Source organism: Ciona robusta, chromosome 8 (assembly GCF_009617815.1).
Source record: "Ciona robusta chromosome 8, ASM961781v2".
Classification (NCBI taxonomy): Eukaryota; Metazoa; Chordata; class Ascidiacea; order Phlebobranchia; family Cionidae; genus Ciona; species Ciona robusta.
Window position 1 is genome coordinate 2,714,620 of NC_143242.1, and position 22,759 is coordinate 2,737,378.

General features: G+C 32.8%; 3 protein-coding genes across 4 annotated transcripts; 2 read left to right on the forward strand and 1 right to left on the reverse strand.

Moving 5' to 3' along the window:
* The first annotated feature begins 946 nt into the window (after positions 1-946).
* Positions 947-5,114, forward strand: LOC149732261 (beta-1,4-galactosyltransferase 4-like). Its single transcript, XM_089883632.1, has 5 exons — positions 947-1,452; positions 2,218-2,391; positions 2,952-3,075; positions 3,743-3,855; positions 4,596-5,114. The coding sequence occupies exons 1-5, from the start codon at positions 947-949 to the stop codon at positions 4,774-4,776; spliced, it is 1,098 nt and encodes a 365-aa protein (XP_089739758.1). The 3' UTR covers positions 4,777-5,114.
* A 904-nt stretch (positions 5,115-6,018) lies between these two features.
* LOC149732262 (uncharacterized) lies at positions 6,019-7,783 on the forward strand. Its single transcript, XM_089883659.1, has 2 exons — positions 6,019-6,297; positions 6,865-7,783. Exons 1-2 carry the CDS (start codon positions 6,142-6,144, stop codon positions 7,099-7,101), a joined length of 393 nt encoding a protein of 130 aa, XP_089739785.1. The 5' UTR covers positions 6,019-6,141; the 3' UTR covers positions 7,102-7,783.
* On the reverse strand, positions 7,697-22,644 carry LOC149732263 (uncharacterized). Of its 2 annotated transcripts, none has more exons than XM_089883588.1 (21): positions 22,480-22,644; positions 22,146-22,271; positions 21,070-21,173; positions 20,376-20,486; positions 19,504-19,665; positions 19,119-19,215; positions 18,485-18,621; positions 18,061-18,154; positions 17,804-17,852; positions 17,397-17,560; positions 16,672-16,785; positions 15,295-15,411; positions 14,748-14,937; positions 13,953-14,108; positions 13,262-13,447; positions 11,838-12,033; positions 11,025-11,158; positions 10,304-10,515; positions 9,747-9,917; positions 8,935-9,124; positions 7,697-8,593 (listed from the first exon to the last, which is right to left on the reverse strand). In XM_089883588.1, exons 1-21 carry the CDS (start codon positions 22,561-22,563, stop codon positions 8,424-8,426), a joined length of 2,964 nt encoding a protein of 987 aa, XP_089739714.1. In that variant the 5' UTR covers positions 22,564-22,644; the 3' UTR covers positions 7,697-8,423. The 2 variants fall into 2 exon arrangements, with proteins under 2 accessions (XP_089739714.1, XP_089739713.1); XM_089883587.1 differs by having other exon boundaries at positions 21,070-21,176.
* Between the last annotated feature and the right edge of the window lie 115 nt (positions 22,645-22,759).

Below are 22,759 nucleotides of genomic sequence, written 5' to 3' on the forward strand. Positions count from 1 at the left end.
CATCGTTGTGCTGTTTCATACATCGATGCCCATTGTTACGGTTTACCGCATACGTTGTGGGAATTACCATTACTTTTTATCACTGGGCTGGAACATTCGTGGTTAGGTTTCTTGTCCATAGACGCATACACACATATTAGTAGCAACGTCGAGCCTTGATTCTATACCTACTGGGATAGAACCGGGCGATTTAACCTGCGCTGGACAATAATGGGCAGCGATCAGTTTCATCCGTGACAAAGGCGCCTATACGCATTAAACGAATGTAGAGAAGTCACTGTAGTTTTTTCTCCAAGCAGGCTCATGGTGCGTGACGAGGGCTAGGTTTCTGATCCGTGTGTTAAAGTTTTGTTTTAGCTTTGGAATGTACCAGTTACTTACCACTTTTTCGCCTCTTACCACATAGCGCACAGAGGCGCGCGAGGTTATAGACAGGTTATGAATTATTGCACGACTTTTGTTGAGGCAATGCGTTGATTGGGTGTTAAAAAATTAATGATATCCGCCGCGGTTGGTTTGGTACTAAGAATAATTTTAGGATGGTACACAAAATGCCGACGTGATTTGTTTACCAAAAATAGCGGATTAAGCATGCGAATTGAATATCTATGGGTCGCCATTGTAGCGGGTTTAAAATGTGCAAATTCTATATTATTTAAAACTGTACTCGTAAATCAGAGTTTTAAACGTATAGGTTGCGGGAAGTAACGCTAAGTTTAGAAAGAGTCAATTAGTCAGAACGTGGAAACGTGACGCGGGTGCCAGCAACTTCGCGCTACATGCTTTTTAAGAAACCGGGAAAACAAAGCATGACTTCACGTAACACTACAGAAATTCACACAGCGAGTGCTGACAGTCATTAAATTTTGTTTTCTAGTGAGGTAGTATTGGTGTATGTTGTAGTGCTAATAGTAGGATAGCAATCATGGTAAAGTGTAACTGAAGTATGAACGGACGGTTTCTAAAGTCGCGGTTCCTATTATGGATACTTGTGTACGCTTTTTTTATACTCGGAATGCTATGGGTTTACCGGGATGTGAAAAGCAGGACGATGAGCAAAGCCTTAAAGTTTGCCAGATACAAAAACTTTATAAAAGCACAAATGCTTACAAAGTCCTTCGATCAAGCAAAGTTGAAATCTGCAGGCAACGCAGGAGTGCTTGTAACGCCAATTGACAACACGACACGGTTGACTAATGACTCTGGTGTACCATTTCATCCTTTACTTCACGGAAATCTTACCATCAATATTACTGAGGCGGAAGCAGCCTACGCCAAACTTATGACTGAGTTCAGTAAAGTAAAAGACCGTGGTTCGATTGATATTTTCGAAACAAGGCGCGGCATATACGATCTTACAGTTGCTGTAATTATACCGATTCGAAATCGGCCCGCACATTTACGCTTACTGCTTGGACATCTAATACCAATACTACAACGGCAGTTGCGACGGTAAGTAGATGCATTTATAATTCCTAGCTTGGCTTAATATACATGTAGGAATCTAAAATATTTCTTCCGCCTTCATTCTGTAAGAGATACCTTGGGATATAGGATGTGGGCGTACCACAACAAAATCTTTATCTCTTAAAGGGCACAATTATGGTATAGTAGGGTAGGTATATATAGTTGGGTGGGGGAAGATGGGACACCTTTAGCACGAAATATATAAATATCCAGATCGTAATTTAAACAATTACCAACGGTCTATGAAAGTCGCGAGGAAAAGGTTTTATAATTCCCTGAATGTTTTTGTTTGCTACCAAAATGTACGAGAAATTAGAATGAAAAGGTGTCCCATCTTCCCCCATCCTACTATAGGATATGTTTATATTCTCTCTTCCCGTTCAATTTGGTGGTAAACCAAATAAAATTACAGAATTACAAAACCGTAGCCCTACGACTCTAAAGTAGCGTTGTTTGTTGTTAAAAACACAGTCTGTAAGTATGGGATATCGGTGCTAACGGTACCACATCTTACCCCACAGTACTATATAGTAGGATGGGGGAAGATGGGACATCTTTAGCACATAATTTCCAAATATCCTGATCGTTGTTTTAAACAATTAACAACGGTAAGGATGCCGTTCTTTAATTCTTTGAATGTTCATTGTTTACTACCAAATGCAACGAAAAAATAGAATAAAAAGGTGCCCATCTTCCCCGACCCTACTGTATCACAATAAAAAATAATTTTAACTGACAATTACCGGTTAGTTTTCAGATTTTCACCGCCTACCAGTTCGGTGATGGGACATTTAATAAAGGCCGCCTTATGAACGCAGCTTTCAGGTATTTACTCGATGCAACCAGGGTAGAAGATGTAAAATTCGACTGCTTTATTTTTCATGACGTTGATATGCTGGCCGAAAGCGACCTAAACACATACGAGTAAGTTGAATGCAGTGTTTTATATGGCTACCGTATGACAAGAACTAACATGCGTATATGCTATACAAAAACACCACACGTGGGATGAGACATTACACGTAGATATGAAAGTTTAATTTTTAATCAACTGTCCGCATATACCCTTTTTGCATGGTAACTATTATGCGCGTAAGTACTCGCATATTTACTGGCAAGAACAAAGTCTAGCAATTGCTCCAATTATAATAAAGGGTGTCCAGAAAGTGGAGAATACACATATAAATAATTGACACTGCAATTTGCAGATGTTTATATGGTGCATAGGTACACCGTTTAATTAACTTTGAACAACGCGCAGAAGAAGGTATATGTATTATTAATTGGCGTATAATATAGCTATCTCAGTGTCAACAAAAGAAATACAAGAATACATCATGTTTTAAACAATTAACAACGACCTATGAGAGTTGTGAAAATTTGGTTTTATAATTCTTTGAATGTTCTTGTTTACTACCTATGGAACCAGAAAATAGAACGAAACGTTGCTCCATCTCCTCTAGCCTACTACATTATATTTACAGATGTTTTCCTGGTACGAACAAAGTGAAACACATGTCGTATACTGTAAACAAGTTTAATTACACGTTCTGTTGTGGTATGACTGTTGGTGGTGTCCTATCGTTTACCGAAGAGCAATTTATAAAGGTATGCCTCATAATATGCAACCATTGACTACTGTGGCAAACAAGCTTTTTATTAGGCCTCAATTTCGGAGTACCCGCTACCGCAGGCATATCATTAGTTGCACTAGCTATGTAATCGAATCCGCACAGTTACAAAAGCGTTTAAATCCGCCGCAGACAAGCGGTGAAGTTTTGTGAATTCCCCTGGCCCTGGAAAATTTTATTTCGCATTGCGGTCGAAAAACCACAAGGTTAAAACGTGCAGACCGATTTATTAGAGTAATACATGACATAATGCCAATTGACCCTTTGGTTAAACTAAAATATTGACCTATTCTCAAGTTTAATATTGTATACAATGGATAGGTACATTGGCTAAAATATATAACGGTATATTGCGTATCAACAAAAGGTTTTAACTTTCAAACAGTGTTTTGTTAAGTTGGTGCTATATCCAATGTATTGTGTATCCCCCGCAAAGTTACAATAGTTTACCTGCTTTGTATAACTGTAACAAATACTTCCAACTTCCCTTTCGGAAGCGACACGCATTTTCACGATTCTTTAAACGTTCTTTACCAGGCAGTCCAAAAAGTAGCGGCATACAAATATGCCTGAAAAGTTAGCAACAATATACATAATCCTATATTTATTTTAATTTAAAATATTAACACACGTTTATTTAATAGGTAAATGGTTTTTCCAATCACTTTTGGGGTTGGGGAGGCGAAGACGACGATATGAATGCAAGAATCAAGGAAAATAAACTTGAAGTCGTGCGACCGCACCTTAGCGTTGGAAGGTAGAGAGAGGCCTGAAAATAGCATTATATTCACCTAATTTCATTTGTACACAATTATAACGTGATTTACCGGATATAAGGCAAATTGAAGTAAAATATCGAGCGTCTGCATTCATTTCTGGTGGAGCAAAGGCCGGCACACCCATATAAACCATATCTAAATGGCGTAACCGCTCCGGTCTGTTGAATACTTGAGCGGGATTTGCTTTAAAAGCAGCATTATATTCGAATATAACCGGTAATTCTCACCAGCAACATAGAATTTTCGGAACTCGGTATTTGATCTTAAGAAAACAAAGCGTTTTGTTCGTCACATAAGTCGTCGTATAGAAATACATAGAAGAATTCGCAATGAATAACATTCATTGGCAAAACAATAGACTTACAAATTAATCATTGTGCTGTGCAAGTGTCAGTTACTCCAAATTAGGAAATAGCATGCGTGGTATAGTTCCATGTAATGAACGTGATATGCGTTTAACCAATATATGCAAATGCCAATCGTCACAAGTTAAGTTTTGAACCATTTTATATAGCAGGTTGGGGTTATATGGGACGTGTTCTAATTTCGCGTACCATATTGTAGTAAACAAAGAACATTTAACCAGTTGCATAACTGTAGCTAAACTATAAAAGAGAGCAATGTTATTAGTTAAAAACACGGCTATTGAATTCCAAAGTATCCCATCTTAACCCACATTATTTATGGCCAGAGTCCTAAGAATGATGATTAATTTCAGGTACACTATGATACCACACGACCGGGACAAATTAAATCCCTACAACGCTAAAGTGTTAAAACAACTTGGAAGACGACAACGGTCAAATTTTAACGGTCTTGCTGGATGCCCCGCGCAAGTTTTAGGCGTCGAAGTTCGGCCCCTATTTGTAAATATCTTGATTAAAGTCGAAGAAGATTAAATAAACTAATTTTATAATATTAGGACCAAATTTTATTACCTTTTTTTCTCTTAATAACGCAGAGCCATAGAAATACAGAGTAGACCAACCCATTGTTACGTAAAACACAAATTGAACCGCAATTTGGGTCGGTCCAAAATAACACAAAATGCTCTATTTTGGCCACACAAAGTCGGCAGTTGGACTACTCGGTGTTTATACGACTTTGCAATAACGGTGTCTCTGCAATTTTCACCTTCAAGTTACGAGAGGTGTTAGTGTTTTATTATGCTGTGGCGTTAATGCAGTTATGTTGTTTATAGACATATTATACTTCAATTAAAACTCTTCTCACTGTGCTTAATGATCAAATTGTTGTTTTTATATTATATGAATTAGTAGTGTCGTCGTTAGTTGTTCGTAGTTATAGCAAAATCTGTCCAGATGTCCTCGTGATGATATATTATAGTTAGCAAGCAGAAACCAAGCCAGCGTTCAGCGTTTTAAACGCGCATCGATTCTTAGTATTTCTAAACTTTGTTGCTTTGTCGCATGAGGGCGGGGTGTCATTCAGTCATTCAATGCAGTTCTGTTACGTTTTCCCTTTAAAGTATTACTTGTTAGCGTTAGGCAAAAGAACTCCATACCACCTTTGATGGCACTTTAGATGTTTTAATATGCATAATGCATTAGAATACCATTTACTGCCGTCCAGAGTCGTATAAACACCGAGTAGTCCAACTGCCGTCTATGTGTGTCCAAAATAGAGCGAAAGTGGTGACTTTGACAAAGGGTTTAAACGAACTTGTTAAGTTTTGTTTGTGTTTTCCTATTGTGGGAAGGTGTAAAACAGCTTCTATTTACCTTACCAAACATTTTTTAGAAAAAATGTATAAATTTAGCCGCATTAAATGACTAAAATGTCGCAAATCAACCGCTTCTAATTCTAATTTTTGACTTTTTTTGACACAGAAAACAAATAACACATGTTTTTTACATTTTTCAACCTTTAAATTTGTTTTTAGGCCTAAGTTTTTCTGTAATTTACCGACAATCATACATTTTCCCTATACCTACTGTGTTATTTTGGACCCAAATTGCCGTTCAATTTTTGTTTTACGTAACAATGGGTTGGACTACTCGGTATTTCTATGGCTCTGCTGCCGTCTAGTTTACCGATATTAGTATCGAAAACATCGCAAAGTTTCTATGGAACTTGCACATTCTTGCTCGGGGATTTCCCGACAAACTTTTGCTGATAAAGCAAAATTCCTCTAAACGTAAGTTTTAAATTAAAATAAGCGACACCGTATAGTGTAGACCAAAGAGATTGGTTTTAATCTCTTTGGTGTAGACTGTAGAAGTACCCCCTGTTTAAATGTTATAATGCTGCAAGCAGAAAGTCACTCCAAAGTTTATTGGACTGGTAGTTTCGTGCTTTGCGTGCTTGCAGTTTATCGTTTATGGAAACACCGTTTAGATAACGAAGCTGCAAACCAGTTAAAGTTACAGCCAGGATTTGGCTCCATCGTCCCAAACAGGGTATGTCTTAATCTTTCTATATTTTGTATTAACACACGGTTTATTTTTTACTCAGTCACGTGACACGTCGTTAATGATGAAAAATAAATGTATTAATGTTAAAAGCTTAAGGTCTTAGTACATCCATGTACGATGTACTTTTGATATTAAAAAGTTTAAGGTAGGTCAGTGAAAAATATACCCACTTTTTATATGCTAATAACCACCAACCCCAATCTGTTTTTTGTTGTTTCTTTTATACCTTGAGCAGATTAAAAAGCTAAACGAATTTTTAATATACCCTAATTCCAGTCTGCAGAGTATGACATGTGCACGAGAGTTTACAAACTTTTGGTCATTATAATTTGTTCCTTGCACACCAATTAAATAAACAAAAAACCTGGCTTGAAAATTTACATGCAAAGCATGTATGATAATAGCCTGCGCGCATGCAAAATATAAACCGCTTTGCACGGCGGAGACCTGTCAAGAACTGCCATATTCTGCAGACTGGCCCTAAATGATATCAATACATTTAAAGTAACAAGCCAATAAAAAATCACGATAAATACCTTTTTTGTCCTGCAGATCACACAAGTTCCCGAGGAGGATTACGATTTTGAAAGTGACGAGGAAGATGAAATAGAAGCTCCTTTTGTTAAGAAGAAATGGCATTATTTCATAACCAAATACTTCGAGAGGAAAAAGCCACCTATTGATAAGAGCATGCTAGCTTTACACATCAGTGCTATGTCTATGATACACAAAGCAAAATTAAAAAACTTATTGAAAAATCATGTCCCGTTTGATGATAGTTTATTATAGTAAGGATATTGCAACAGTAACATGACTTCTGTTGAATTAACGAAATATTTACATACTACTGCAGTACTTCCCTTGCAAGCTGCTTAACAATTACTATACTAGATATTTTAACCACTGTATTTAACACAAAGAGTTTTAACTTTTTAACAGATTTGTTGCATTTCTATTATGAAACTTTTTACAGAGAGCACAGAGCATGTTATTTTATATGATATACTTTTTTACAACGCTTTAATTTTTAACTTCCTGGTTTTAATAAGAATTTTTAAAGAACCTTTTATCCCGATAAGGCGACCTAATTTCGTTTTAAATTTTTTTGAGTAATAAATTATCTTGACTGGCACACTGATAGAAATAACTTATTTTTATTAAATGTACACCACTCTGTTTATGCTATGCAATAATAGTTTCCACAGTAATTTGATATCACTATTCAAGTTTAAAACTGGGTTTTCAATTATAATAATTTATTTTTTCACTTTTTATACAAATTTCTTTACTTTATAGGTTATTGGAAAACAGGTTTACCCATATGCTTAAGGGCCTACTAGATTCTATTTTGTTCGTATATATAAAGTATGTATATCTGCCAGTATTAAGGCAGTGAATTGCATCATTTTATTTGTTGTTACGCAATTTAAAGCTGGCAAGAATGAATACAGAAAGATTGTGCTGAAATAAATTTGACTAATTTTCTGCTACAAAGTATTTTACAATAATGGGAATAAAAATTAACGCCTGTACTTTGAAAATGGTGTTTTAAACTGATGTTGTTTTACAAGTACAGTGCCAAGCAAGGAAACTCTGCAGCAGAACAAGAATTCAATTTTCTAGGTAATTTAACAGAGCTATAGGTTGTCACATTAAAGCAAAATCACAGTTCTGTAGAATCTCTTAAATTAGCAGCCAGCATTAACAAGATATATTACAATATTTCAAAAACAGAACAGCACCATTTGAAAGAAAACTGCACGGCAGTGACATTTTAGCTACAGACATACTGATAGTCTGATACTGTAGTTGTTATGTACAAAAATATAACTACAAGGTTTTGAATTAGTTATAAATATATATTTTACATGTATTTAACTGGTGCTGCTTGATTTTAATACCCATGTATGAAAATTCCAATCTAACTGACAATTGCAAGAACATGTCATAGTTAACAATAAACTATTGCTAAAACACTGTAGAGGTGTAAAAATATGTGTTTGCCCCAAAAACTGTCCATTTTCTGGTCTGTTTTACTTACACTAGCATTGCATTTGGTACAGCACTGCAAAAACAGACCAAAAAATGATGTGCAACTTTCATGAAGCAATTCACAACCCAAATTGTGAAAGCCTAGAAACTAGATTGCTTATGCTGTCACCATCATTAAAATCTTCTGTTAAACGGAAAGATTTTCTCCGTGGACCACATCGTACAAGAACACCATTCCATTCAAAACTTCGAATCGCGTTTCTTATTATATCACTGGAACTGTGTTCAGCTGAATGCATAGAAAAGAATTGTGTTATAATAATTTTATAATAGGTAAAAGTAAAAAATATGGACAACTAGAATTTTTATGTCTACACATACAAACCATTTTAGGACAGTATTAATGTAAAAAAAACATAGTCTAAAATGGCCTATTTTTTGGCCACAATTTAAATTTATTTTATAATAGGTGAAGGTAAAAAAAATATGGTCAACTTATTTTTTTTATGCCTACAAAAACAGACAATTTTATAGTTCAAATATCAGAAAAAAAGAGAGATTATAAATTGGCATATTTTGTGGCTACAATTTGTAAAAAGTTACACCTAAAAAACCTTTTAGTAAACTTACTCCTAACTGAGATTTCTTGATGAATTCGCTCATGTGCAGCATCCAATATCCAACGTTTTAAATCCGATTCCTGCACGACATCTGAACCAACCAACTTAACCAACTGTGTGCTTGCAACCACATAACCCTCAACAAAACAAGATAATACTGACTGCTTTGATATCAATTCTCGAACCATATCTAGGTTGACCTAAAAAAAATACATTTTTTATAAACTTAAGGCATAGGAAGCAAACACAATACAAAGCTGGTGAAATATTTAATTTTAGCTTGTGAAATGGTACTGGAAACTGCTACCTTATCCAAACTGATATTTCTGTAACAGGTCATTTTGACATTTTATTTTATTATTTAAGTATATATAAATATATAATTATATAAATATTCATATAATATATAGGCTATATGTGTAACCACTAACCAGGCACAAAAGGGGAGTACACAGAACTTTGGTTTCTCTGTATTACAGTGATCAACAAGCATTACAATCAATGAGGTGAAATTAGTTTTACATTATTGTGTGTTTATTTAAAAATCACATTGCTAAAAAATGACATCTTAATTTTATATACTGCAGGTCTGCCTGCTAAAAGTTAAAGGTTAGAGTTATTTGTCCAATTGAGGTAATGGAGTAATCATGGCCTAAATCCTAGAACCCATGGCGTATCACACTGCGGGACCTCACCCACATAGAATATCCAATTAAAAGAAATAGTCCAGGAAAACAATGAACATGGTTTAAAGCCTAATAGACCGTACCCAAGCATAGACATATATTTGTTGAAAATTTTGAAACAAAAATGATTTCTTACCTTCAGCCACTGATCTGCTGTTGTTTCAAAATCATTTTCGAAACACAAATCATTTGCTAGTTGTGAAGTTCTTGTAGCAGCACTGACACCACATGTGTCGGCATCCAAACAACCACTACTGATGATCGAATCGATAGCGTTGCTTGCTACAGACTCCAAATTTTCTGTCACCTGTAAAGTTGTTTGTACTTTAAGTGTTATGACCTTGAACTGTTTAAATTGCTTTATTTATAAATACACAGTATTTTAAAGGAGTTTAGTTAAAATACAAAAACACTTAAAACTTTTTTTAATAAAAAAAACACATTTAGGAAAAATAACATGATTTTTCTGTCATAAAGGTTCTAAAAATCTGCATGTTAAAATATAGCGATTAAAAAAAAAGCTTTTTAGTATTGCAGAAAAAAAGGAAACTGTTTTAAAAACAAATTGTTAAAAATAGTAGCCTATTCAGTTCATGTATTTTTACTGTAGAAATTTATCAGTGAAAAATTTACCATGCTAAAAATTCTAAAAGGTTGCCAGAAAAACTATAAGAGGACTTTTAAAAAGCTTACATCGCACAGAATAAGATCAATCTGCAGAAGATCGATAAGTTCCATGACTTTATCTAAGAGTGAGGAGCGAAGAAATGAAGTTTTCACACAGTGTGGAAAATCCTCACTAGTATTAAGCACCACACATTCACTACTGCTGTGTTTACCAAACACGTCAAGTTGTTTTTCAAGTACAGAGAAGTGGAAATTGATGGTGGCACCAACTGCTAATGCTGTGAGAATGGGAAAATTTTAAAGCAGATACTGAAATATTAACAATTAACATATATATAGATATTAGCTAAGAGAGTATGTAAAGTGTCAAAAAAACATAACAAGATTGATATGATTGGTATCAATAATCACTATAAAAACAGAGTTGACATTGTTTTTATGTAGTAGGGTGGGGGAAGATGAGACACCTTTTCATTCTATTTTCTCGTCCCATTCAGTAATAAACAAAGAACATTTAAAGAATTATAAAACCATATCCTCACAATTCCCATAGGCCGTTGGTAATTGTTAAAAACACGATCAGGATATTGGATAATGCGCTAAAGGTGTCCCATCTTTCCCCCACCCTACTATATATTTAAAAGTGAATAGGCCTTAGCAATTATTTTCAGCTTACTAATAAATTACCAGTACATAAAAATAAACGCAAAACTTCAGAAAATGTATTGGAACTGAAAGTAGACAATCAGAATCAAAGCAAAATCATAGAATTAAAACATCATCTTACCAACTATAGATTCCATTGCATACATAGGTGTCAATGCATTACCATAATAAGCAAGTTCAAACACCTGTGGTATCTCAAGCACTGGTTTAACGAAGAGACAAACGTCACTTTTGGATTTTCTTCTTCCTTTGCGACTGAAATAAAGTAATAAAGATAATATATTAGTGATGAAAACTTTAGTATTGGTAATTGTTTGGTTTGAAAAATAATAAAAAAAACTTGAATGTATTGTTAATTGTAAACGGTTTATAAAAAAAACCTTAAATGAAAGGTAAAGATCAAAATAATACATTAAGATATTTATTTTTGTGCATAATAGATAAATATTAAGGGTTTTCTGTAAAAAAACTGATAGTAATAAATCTAATATCGAAAATAAATGGTAAATTAAAATTAATTAGATTTAGGCAAAATGTAGAAAAAAATAAAGTATACTCCCCTTTTAAATTAAGTATATATAGTAAGGTGGTGGATGATAGGAAACCCTTAACACATATTATTCAAATATCCTGATCTTGTTTTAAACAATTAACAACGGTCTATGGGAGTTGCGAGGATACAGTTTTATAATTCTTTGAATGCTCTTTGTTTACTACCAAATGTAAAGGGAAAATAGAATAAAAAGGTGTCTCATCTTCCCCACCCTACTATAAATATTGTATAAAAACCGACAGTAATAAATGTAATATCAAAAATAATTGGTCAAATAAAATGAATTGCATTTAGGCAAAATGTAGAAAAAACATGGTTTAAATAAGTTATATACATATATACTTTTTTTAGTTATTTAAACATAAAACAAAATAAAGTTACTTTAATTCTGCAGCTGCTGCTTCTTGTGTTGATACAGATATCAATTGATCGTCTTCATAAATACCAGACTCTGATAGTTTCATGTACGTTCCTGTCAGTAATACATTGGATGGAACCTCATGCTTGGGACTTTGCTCGTCGGGTGTTAATTGTATTGTGACATCACTATATGCAGGTGTCACTGGTGAATCAGACACTGTAAAAAAAATTTTTAATTTTTAAATTTTTATTATTTAACACTTTCGGCGCCAATCTACGTATATATACGTTTAAGTAACAATGGTTCGCGGTGCCATCACACGTACATATACGTTTTACCATTTTTTCATTGTTACGAGTGCCGCGTTGCATTTAAACTAATAGTAATCCACGTATATATACGTACGCTCGATCTAGGCTGCATTGAGACTAAAAGAACGTCTGCTTTGAGATTACATTATTTTGACCAATTAGCTTGTGACTCTGCGATCAGCTGTTTCTGATGATTTCAAGTATATTTTACGCAATATTACTAGTTTACAATGTTTTCACTGCTGGAATAATTACAGATAATGGTTCAAACTTCAATGATTTAGTGTCTGATCATTACAATTATGATGTTGTGAAGTTTTATTTTGTTTAATACCCATTCTTCTGGCTCTGAAGAAAAGTGAAGTTATGGATACATTGGTAGTTATGTTATACGTCCACACAAATGGGAAAACATGGATATGTCACTGTTTCTTGGATTCCTGTTGCTTACTGTTGTATAATTCGCAACTTTCAATTGTAATCCATGGCTTATTAAAAATTTAATAAAACCAAAAATTCTTGCGGCACCCAGTATCCGATTGTTTAAATTTAGTGCGGCGCCGAAAGTGTTAATCAATGTTACATGTGCAATGGTGCAGTCACAAAAAGCAAGAGGTCTTAATCTTTAGATATTTTTGAATAAAAAAAAACTTTTTTTTACACTGGTTGACCTATGTTAGTATAATGAGCAATATACAAACTCTTCTAAAACAAAGATCTAAACATAGCAATTACACTTTAAATCAACTGAAAGTACATGCGATATTAAAAACTGATATGTTACAGACATTATTTAATAGAGTGAATATAAAATAGTGGCTAGCTCTTAAAATAGAAATTTAAAAATTAAAACAATTAGGGCATTTAATTTAATGATGAAATAAATTTAAAAAAATAATAATTAGGGCATTTTATTTTATCGATAAAATAAATTAAAAAAAATTAATAAAAATTTACCATCATCATTGTTTGCTTGACTGTAACTTTAAACATGTCAATTTAAAAGCCTTTGTTGTTTTATTAGAAAATAATAGCCAATATCACATATAATAGCATAAAGCCAACATCACATATATAATAGAAAAATAATGGTATACCAAAATAATAGCCAGTATCAAATACAATAACATTACCTCTGACTGGAGTAGAAGAAGCACTGCCTTCCTCCAGTTCATACCCAGAGTCAGCACTATGTCGACTTATACTGGCAGTGCTTGAACTACGACTGTGTGTTGGTTGGAAGGAGTTGATGCAATCAAGTGACACCAGTCGTGGACCAAGCAAGTGCACGGCATGAAGGACAACTTCATTAAAGTCGCCTAAAAATTTGAGATTTATTTATTTAAATTAAAAATTAGAAAATTTAAGATTTAATAAAAAAATTGAAATATATATATCTTTGCTTTTTTGGAAATGGATTTTTTTTAGATCAAATGTAAGTTTTTTTATTACTTCTAAAAGAAATAATAAATATATATCTATTGTATTGGGAAATAAAGCAATATTCCTATAAAGCACACAATTCTGCCTAAAATAAATTCAACCCACACCAAAACTAAAACTAAAATTTTGACATTAAAATTTTGAATACTCTCATACAGCCAGTGGCGCAGCCAGGGGGGTTTCAGGTGCCAATTTAAACCAAAAAAATTTTTTTTTTTTTAAATAATTTTTTTGGAAAAATTTTTTGATTAAACCCCTTTTTAATTAAAATTAAACCCCCCCCCTTATTTTTTTCTGGCTGCTCCACTGCATACATTACACAATTATGCTTTAAATAAAGTACAATTCAACCAAGAATAAAACCAAAATCCTCACACTCACCAGAAAAACCAACATCATATTTTGACGTGAGTAGCTCCGTAACAAGCTGGCGGAATGAATGAACAAGCTGCGGCATGCTAACACCACCTCTCCACTTATGTAATAGTAAATATGCAACCAGGTTCGTGGACATGATGGCTTTGCACTTTGTACTGCCTGGTTTGGATAGTTTGGATTAAAAATACTGGCATTTTGTTATGCATATCAATAATTTTACAAATTAACAATTAACATGGTTTAAGATAGTAGTCAGGTCAATTTATGGTTTCACCCCCAAAATTCAAAAAGTGTTTTCAACGTTTTTTTGAGGTATTTATCATCAAGAATAATATATTAAAAATCTAGAAGACATGGAGCACCAGAAAGTTGTCATTTTTATGATGGCTGCCAAAACAGTAAAATGACAATAATTCACTTAATATTATTGTAGATACACCAAATACGATTATTATGGCCATGACGATTGACTTTTCTTTAGCAAAGTTAAAAAATGTGTGGTATATGTAGTACTCTGTAACATAACAGTACAATTTGATGAAACTGTATGCTCAAATTTTCAGAATATACACATATGACTTTTTTAAAGCAATGATAAAAAAATGCGTATACATCTAGTACTTTGTAATTACTTAATAAAAGACTTTTGTCTTTTAATTTTTCTGAGTAAGTCAGATTCTTAGTCTAACTATTTTTTAAAAATACACAATATTTGGAAAATTGACAGTAATATTATTAAAATCATTTAAAGGGTATGAGTACAAATCCTACTTCAACCTAAACAGTAAACACACTCACTGTAAACGACACGCTCAGCAAGCAGCGTGACGAGCTCCCTCCTCTCCCTCTCCTCCCTCGCATCTTCCACCTCGATGAGTTGTTGGGCGGATGGTGGCGAGGACATCGTGTGGTAGTGAAGACGAGCGTTGCTCAGGGAGATATCGGGGGAAGTGAGGTCAACGCCGCACGTAGGGGTAGAGCTCGATAACTGAGGTTGGATGATAAGATAAATAACAAAATTTAAAATAAAACAACATAAAAGTAATAGTTTGGTATTATATTTTAGTTGTTTTTAATTAGAACATATTAAAAATGGCCAAAAATTACAAGTTTGTGTTTTTAAATATTTTTGTGTGTTTAATTTCGTTTTTAAAAAATTGAAAAAATAAAAAATAACATGAAAGAAATTGTTTGTTAATATATTGTTTTGTGTTTAAAATTACAACAAATCAAAAATGGCCTAAAATTACATTTTTGTATTTTTGTGTTTTTATTTACAACAAATTAAAAATGTTTTTTTAAGTACAGTCAGATAGAATAGGAAAAAAAATAGCACGTTAATCACCTTATTTTCCATGGATTTGTTAGTGACTTGCTCATACAAGGATCGAGATCTTGGAAGAGATTGTTGGCTCTTGGAGGACAAACAAGCAGGAGAGGAACGGATTTCCGCGAGCGTTTTCTAAGATAAAAGACATGGTAAAATTTAATTGGTAAAATTGCTTTTAAACTATATTTTATCAAAAATAAAATTGCTTTTGAATTTTATATATATATTTTATTAAAAATAAAATTGCATTTTAAGTTATATTTTATCAAATAATTTATTTTTATAACACACCAGCTGGTTTAAAGCACTACAATATGCTTATAATTGCGAAAAAATAAATGGTTTACAATTTAAAACGAATAGCACTTCACTATTTTGATCTTATGGAATTTAAAACAGCGCAAATCAATGCATCTGTTTTGGTAGTATTGTCCTATTTATAATGTTATCTACAGAAACCTTAATCAAGCATTTCCTTAGCAATACAACGCTCATATTTCATTTATGGTGGCAACTAAAGCGCAGATGTCCGTTTAAAATGGCATACTAATATATGCAGTTTTAAATTCTATTAGAATAAAGACTGCCGATGCCATTTAGGCGAAATATATTTCTCAATTACTACTAGTGGTTGGACTTGATTTTTGTTTGTTATGCTTTCGCAGCACCAGATTCTTACTGTATTTTACTATACAAGAATCGTTCAACTATATGAACATCAGATCAGGGTCAGATTCGCCGAATTTATTACAAGTTATTTCGCATACCAATATATTATAAAGATGTGTAAAACAGATTTTCTGTTAATTTATAACTGTATTGACATTTTGACATTCGATAGAGGTTGTCTTTAACAGGGTGAAAAACACTCTAATAGTGTAATATCACTGAATTATATGTGCTGATAAAAACGGCCTGTATTAGATGTTAAACATCGGTACTGTAACAAATCGCCAGAGGATTTGTTTTGTAGAAATGTGATGTGTTTAGTTTGACAGCTACAGTCAGTATATTATTATAATATAATCCATTTATTTGTCTCTATGATTGAGGTAGCAAAGATTTAGAAATATTTTAAACAAGAAGACAGGATATAGCGACAAAGCAACAGTAGTTAAAACACGCTTACAGTTAAAAACATATTTGTATTTAATTAGAACACTATAAGTACCAAGAAGAAATTAGGAATTAGGAAAATTCAATGCAAAACTAAACTTATGAAAATTACAACCAATTACAAAACCTGCATTCTAAAACCAAGAACTAATTACAGAAAAATTACAAAAATTAATTATTTAAATTCTATTTTATATATAGACAAGTCATACTAGATATCATGGGACCTGGAATTCTTGCCAGAGTTAGCTTATTAATGAGAATTCATAAAAGTACCTTTAGTGACTGAGGAGCGCCAAAATTCACTCGTATATGTCCATAGAATCCACACAACATTTTACCGATAGTAAGGATGGAATGAAGGAAAGTCTCGGGAATTTTTGTTTGACCCTGTGTGTATGTATGTAAATAATAATTAGTTAACTACATCAGTGCTCTTCAACCTTTTTGGGTTGGTGAACCCCTAAAGTTGTTGCGATGAACTCATGCATGATGCACCCCTGATTACTTTAACGTAAAACTCATGACGTCTCGCAATTGATGTAAGATATAGAACTCATATAAAAAAAACTGTAGAAAAGTGGCTAAATTTGTTAAAAATGTTTATAACTAAATATTATTGGTGAAAATTGTTGAAGTTGGTGATGCACCCTCGTATACCCTTTTGCACTGTTGCACCCCTGGCATATTTTGGTGCACACCGGTTGAAGAGCACTGAAGTACATGATGCCTATATTAAATTAACATTAGAAAGCAAGCAGAACAAGACACTGATGTTTAATGCTGTTTGTTCCACAGAACAACATAGTCCTAAATGTACAGTAACGTTTTTATTCAAAATTGAATCATGCGTTATTAAATCAATGATTTTCAGATATTGTATGAAATATTCATTAGAAAATCCAGACTTTGACTGAAACCAAAACCCACCAAAAAAAAATTTTTTTTTTCATTTTAACTGTGACCATATTACAACTTTTTTACATTAAAATAAAACCCACCATGAGTTCTGCGTCAAAATTTCCCTCCATAAGTTTTTCATAACTCATACATGTTGGTATAATGATGATATCATCAACTTGTGACTTCTCCACGGCCTCCACAGCCACAGCAAGCAACCCTGTCTTTGGTTGGTTAGGCAAACCACTTCTAGTCCTTGTGCCCTCTAAAAAAATCAAAATCCAAATTATTCTTCCATTTTAACTTTAAATCATAAAATATTAACTCAATATTAAAACTGATTTTGTCAGATATAAATCGACAATTGAAAACTAATGGGGAAGAGGGTATTTAGAGATTAATGGCTAAAAAGTGTTGGTTTACATCTAATTATGGGGTATATTTGAAGCAAAGATTAGGTTTGTAGTTTTAATTTAATTTTTTAAATATTAAAAATATGCCTACTTACCAATAAATATTTCCAAACTTTGTTTTTCTTTTAAAAGTTCAGTGACGTACTGTAAATAATAAACTAAAAGTAACATGTGAACAGTTTATAAAATAAGACGTAACACAATGTTTTTGTCTGTTTTATACACTTTTAACTTTATTTGCTTATAACACAACAAGAAACTTTTTTTTGCAATAAAATGTTTTTTATTTTTGAGTTTCTACAAAATCAAAAATGTTTAATATTACTAAAGACAATTAGTTTCAATTACTCACAGAATACAGTACAGCTCGATAAACTAAATCTTTTTCTCCAGCGCTATCAATTTTCCTTCTTATGAAGAATCCACCTACTCTCTTCATAATATAACTGCAACGGTTTTAATTTTCCATAATGCATTTAAGTTTGGACAAAAAATTAGGGCGTTTTAAAAAAAAACAGCAAACATTTAAAAGCAAATATACAGGTTTCTATAGCAGCATTTAACTTGTACAGCAATTTTAAAATTCATTCAAAATGGGATAAAAAGTCAATTACAACTCACATTATATTTTATAAGTCATATCATGCACATATGTGTCATTTAGGATTTAGGCCAAAGTTGGCTTATTATCACTCACAAACATTGCGAAATTTTTTCTTTTTTTAATTTACAAACAATATTTCGATAAAATTAAATTAAACGTTTTTACTTCTTACCTGAACAATGGAATATGAAGGTTATTGCCGCTAGCAACAAATGGAGAGCGTATTTCATTGTGGTAGCAAATCAGTGAAAGAAGTATGTAGTCGAAATGACTGTAGTGAAGTGGAAGATACAACACTGGAAGATCACTCTGTTGGATTTACTTAGTAAGATTTAATATGGTTTATGTGAATTACTCATAAAAATACTAAAGCAATGAACAGGTGAAACATGGCCCAAAATGGCCAAAGAGTTTTATATGAAGAATGCATTCTTTTCAAATGCATCTTAAGACACAGTACTTTGTATGTAATATCATAAAATTACTAGATGGAATTTACATACACCAGGCTTGATCCATAATAAATCTGTAACTAGATAAAAAAGTGGCCCAAACTGACATTTAGAGACAAAGACTTTTTAGCGGTATTATAGTTTAAACATCTGTACTAAAACAAAACGCATTCATGTGACATGGGATAGGAAACCTTTTCATTAAAATAACTCGACTACAATTAAAATTATGTCGACATTAAGATAAGAAAGCATTGGTTGGAAAATAAGGCTGTCTGTCAAGGTTATTCGGCTGTGAAAGACAGATGTCTAAAAAATCAATAAATACAAACATGAAACTCTATTGATCTGTACCTCAGATAGCTTCCGTAATGCATCAAGCTGGGCTGGATGTAAATGAACTGATGATGTCAACTGTCGGAGTAGGGTCAGGAATAGCCAGCCACAAAATCTAAACACAGACATTTTTTGATTCAACTTTTCTTCTTTTTTTTATAATTTTTTTGAGGGAAATTATTGAAGTAATCTAACTTTTTATTTTTAAACAAAGAACTTCGTTTATATATATATATAACCTTATTTTTTAAACAATTTTGTTTTTCTGAATAGGAAATGAATGTTTAATTTAAATACCCTGGAGAAATTAAATAAATATGATAATATAAATAGTTGTCTGCGCATTGCGTGCATGCATAATTTACAAGGTTTTCAACTAACGAGGCAATCAACACCCCATTACTTGAGTGCTTTTGACGAAACGGTCGCCGTCATGTCTGCAAGCATTGTGGCCGCTTTGTCGTGAAGGGTTTTTTCCAAATATTGATCCAGCTTTACTTGGCCCTCTGCTGTGGCATGTGAGTGCTCGGTGCTGCACAAAGTTTTCTGCACTGCATGGTGCAAACTGTATGGAAATAATAAAGTAATACTGCTGTTTGCTTGTGGGTTGTTTATGTGACACAAAGTTTTTGCCTCACATGGTGTAAAGTTTACAACTGTATGGAAATAATAATGTAAAGCTGCATCTGTTTGCTTGTGGGTTGTTCTGCATACACACACCAGATGGCTGGCTACATGATGTCTGCACCACAATAATAAAGTCCAGTGACCATTAAATCAAAACAGGCCATAAATGAGTTCAGTAAATACAAGCTATGTTACACTTCATCATGTGTGATTGATAAAACAATGTTCAATGCAAAATTTGCTGGATACTTTTAAAGTCCATAGGCATACCTATTTAAATGTATTTTGGCTAAGTTTAGACATAAACTTAAAATTTAAATAAGACTCAAAATTTAAAAAATGTTAAAATAAAAATACAATAAAAAATTTAAAAAATGATCAAAGATAAAACTTTTTTAATACACTTATTTAAAACACCTACAGATGCATCTGTGTGTTTGTTAAAATACATAGTTAGTAGTCTAATCAAGGTGGATCAATAGATGCTTAATTAACAATAAATAGTAAATGTAGATGTAAAAATGAATATTATATAGGTTGTTGCTGCCAGGCTCTAATTGCGGTCTCTATAAATAACCTTTTTTAAAAAAAAATGTTTTACGTCCTTATTAAGCACTTAACAGGGTAAAAATATGCGGTCAAAAATACCTTTCATCTTCAAGGACTTTCTTTTTCATTTCAATTTGATCTGGATATTTATGATGAACACTTCTAGAGCATGTTATGTAAGAGTAGTACATAAACCTGGTCAAAATCCCTCTGTAAACCAATATTTATATCGATATTTACAGCGTACATATCAGTGTGTACAAAACATATCCTGTGCAAAATATTTAATATGATTTTAATACATTGTGTAGTTAAGATATTGTTTTGCTTTTGTGGGTATGTTAATTAAATTCTGTAGCATATTTAAACGATGTTTACATGGGAAAAGAGATTGCAAGCTAATACGATACTTTTCCAGCAGTTTAAACACTCTATTTTGCAGCATTTCTTAAAATATGATAAATATAACCACTGGGGGTTAGTTCCTCATATTTAGAGGGTAAATGAGCTACCAATTGTAATTCACTTCAGTTGATGGAACAGAAAAATTGTGCGAATTGTATAACTGTACCAGACATTGAACAATTCATTGCCAAAAACTAGAGCATCCATCGCATTAAATATAACTGATGTAATTAGCTGTTTTCGCCTTTTAATAAATGAGCACCATTTTACATATATTGGGGGTAAATCTGATAAGCATCTTTGTTAAAAGGGTAAAGCATACAAAAAAGTTTAAGTACCACATACCACTGCTATAACGCAAAGGTTTATAAACCATAAAAAATAATACCTTTCATCTACACCAGGAACATGAAGTAAGTTAATAAAAGGTTTCTGTGATTCATGAAGTAGCTGCTTAGCGTTCAATGATAACTGGGAACTTGCTTCATCTATCTGCTTTATATTCAATTGGGTAATATATTACATCTACATGTATAAACCAACTATGTAAATAAATGTACAAATTTGGTGTTGAGAATAGGTTCTTTACGTCTTCAAGCTTAAATGCTGTTTAAAATAACATTGGCCTAGGAAAATTCTTTCAAGTACTTGTTTTTAACCCACTGATCAACTACTATCTATAGCCGAGTCCGAGTGAGTCAGTATAGAAATTAGAAACATTGGTTATTTCATGGAAATCGCATAACACAGATCAAATGGAGCTAATTTGATCAGAAACAAAATATAAATATGTACATATATTAGTTATATATATTTATTTTATTTTATATTTCTACTTTTAATACAAATGCGGAATGGAGACAAAAATGTTCAAATAGTTACACAGACTTCTTAAAGCCAAAAAGTGACATCCGGTTTTGATTTCCATGAGTAAACTAATTGAACAGAAAAAAAAAGTTTAAACATCTCTGTTGCTACGATAAATAATCGGCGTTATTAGCTCCATTTGGTTGCTCGTAAGATTTCTATGTTGATTAAAAAGTTCATGTTTATATACAGACTATGATCTATAACGGTATGAACACCACAGATGTTAAATAAGGTAACAAAAACACACTTATACCAGGCCCACTTCAAATAGGTTTCTATAGGGTTAATGTAATAATAACAGTAGCCTATCAAAGATTTTAGAAATATTTCAAATGAAAGACAGGATATAGTGAAAAAACAACAGTTGTTAAAACCTGTTTACAGTAAAAAACATATTTACATTAAATTAGAAGATAATAAGCGTGGTCGCTAGCGAACAAACAAGCCATTTATGTTTGAATATTATCCGGTTAAACTTGTAATAAAAACAAAAGTGTGCGTAAAGACTAAAGACACGGCGTCCAATGAGGGGAGTCGGCTTTAAAGCGGAATGACCCATATCTAAAGTACTTCTCATTCACTAAAGACTCTTACTTCATTCATATTCCAGTATCCACAGCCAACATCTGGCCGCTTTATATTGTCATCATAGGTGGAGCTGGCATGGAATTGTTCTTTGTAAGTGGAAATACTCATTTCATCAGATGTATCAGTTCTCTCCTGAAACAACAAGATGTGAAACTTGGTAGATTAGGTTTTATTGTGTACCAACACTTTTACATAATAGGTATGCAACTTTAGATTTTAATTTATGCTTGATTTATTATATTTGCAGTCACAGTTCAATGTCAAATACACATGTGTACAAATACAAATCTGAACCATATCACTTAAAATATTGAGGCAATAAAGTTATTTATCCACTCACCTGCTTTCTGGTTGCAGCCATACTGTAATTACTTATTCTTTTAGACGGTGCTTGGCCCTTGGTGGGCAAGTTTAATCTATCCATTCTTTGTTTTATTCTTTATGAAAAAGTTTGCGAAAACTAAGCAGTGCTGATCTGCAATTTTAAAGCATGATAACATCAACAAGGTGCTCGAGTCGAATAAAGTAGAATCGCTGTACTATACTGCCTACTCATTTATGTATTTATTCGGCGTGTTTGATTAGCTACCACACGCTAAACACGACTGAAAAACAAGCGA

What these genes read in the sequence shown, in the direction of transcription:
- LOC149732263 (XM_089883587.1), bottom strand. Translation starts at nt 22,563, where the DNA reads ATGGATAGATTAAACTTGCCCACCAAGGGCCAAGCACCGTCTAAAAGA. An exon ending in ATTTTGACGCAGAACTCATG is followed by an intron (nt 16,786 to 17,396) that starts GTGGGTTTTATT and finishes ACATACACACAG; the next exon opens with GGTCAAACAAAAATTCCCGA. An exon ending in TGCAATGGAATCTATAGTTG is followed by an intron (nt 10,516 to 11,024) that starts GTAAGATGATGT and finishes CCATTCTCACAG; the next exon opens with CATTAGCAGTTGGTGCCACC.
- LOC149732261 (XM_089883632.1), top strand. Translation starts at nt 947, where the DNA reads ATGAACGGACGGTTTCTAAAGTCGCGGTTCCTATTATGGATACTTGTG. An exon ending in CCGAAGAGCAATTTATAAAG is followed by an intron (nt 3,076 to 3,742) that starts GTATGCCTCATA and finishes TTTATTTAATAG; the next exon opens with GTAAATGGTTTTTCCAATCA. An exon ending in CCGCACCTTAGCGTTGGAAG is followed by an intron (nt 3,856 to 4,595) that starts GTAGAGAGAGGC and finishes GATTAATTTCAG; the next exon opens with GTACACTATGATACCACACG.
- LOC149732262 (XM_089883659.1), top strand. Translation starts at nt 6,142, where the DNA reads ATGCTGCAAGCAGAAAGTCACTCCAAAGTTTATTGGACTGGTAGTTTC. An exon ending in GCTCCATCGTCCCAAACAGG is followed by an intron (nt 6,298 to 6,864) that starts GTATGTCTTAAT and finishes TTTGTCCTGCAG; the next exon opens with ATCACACAAGTTCCCGAGGA.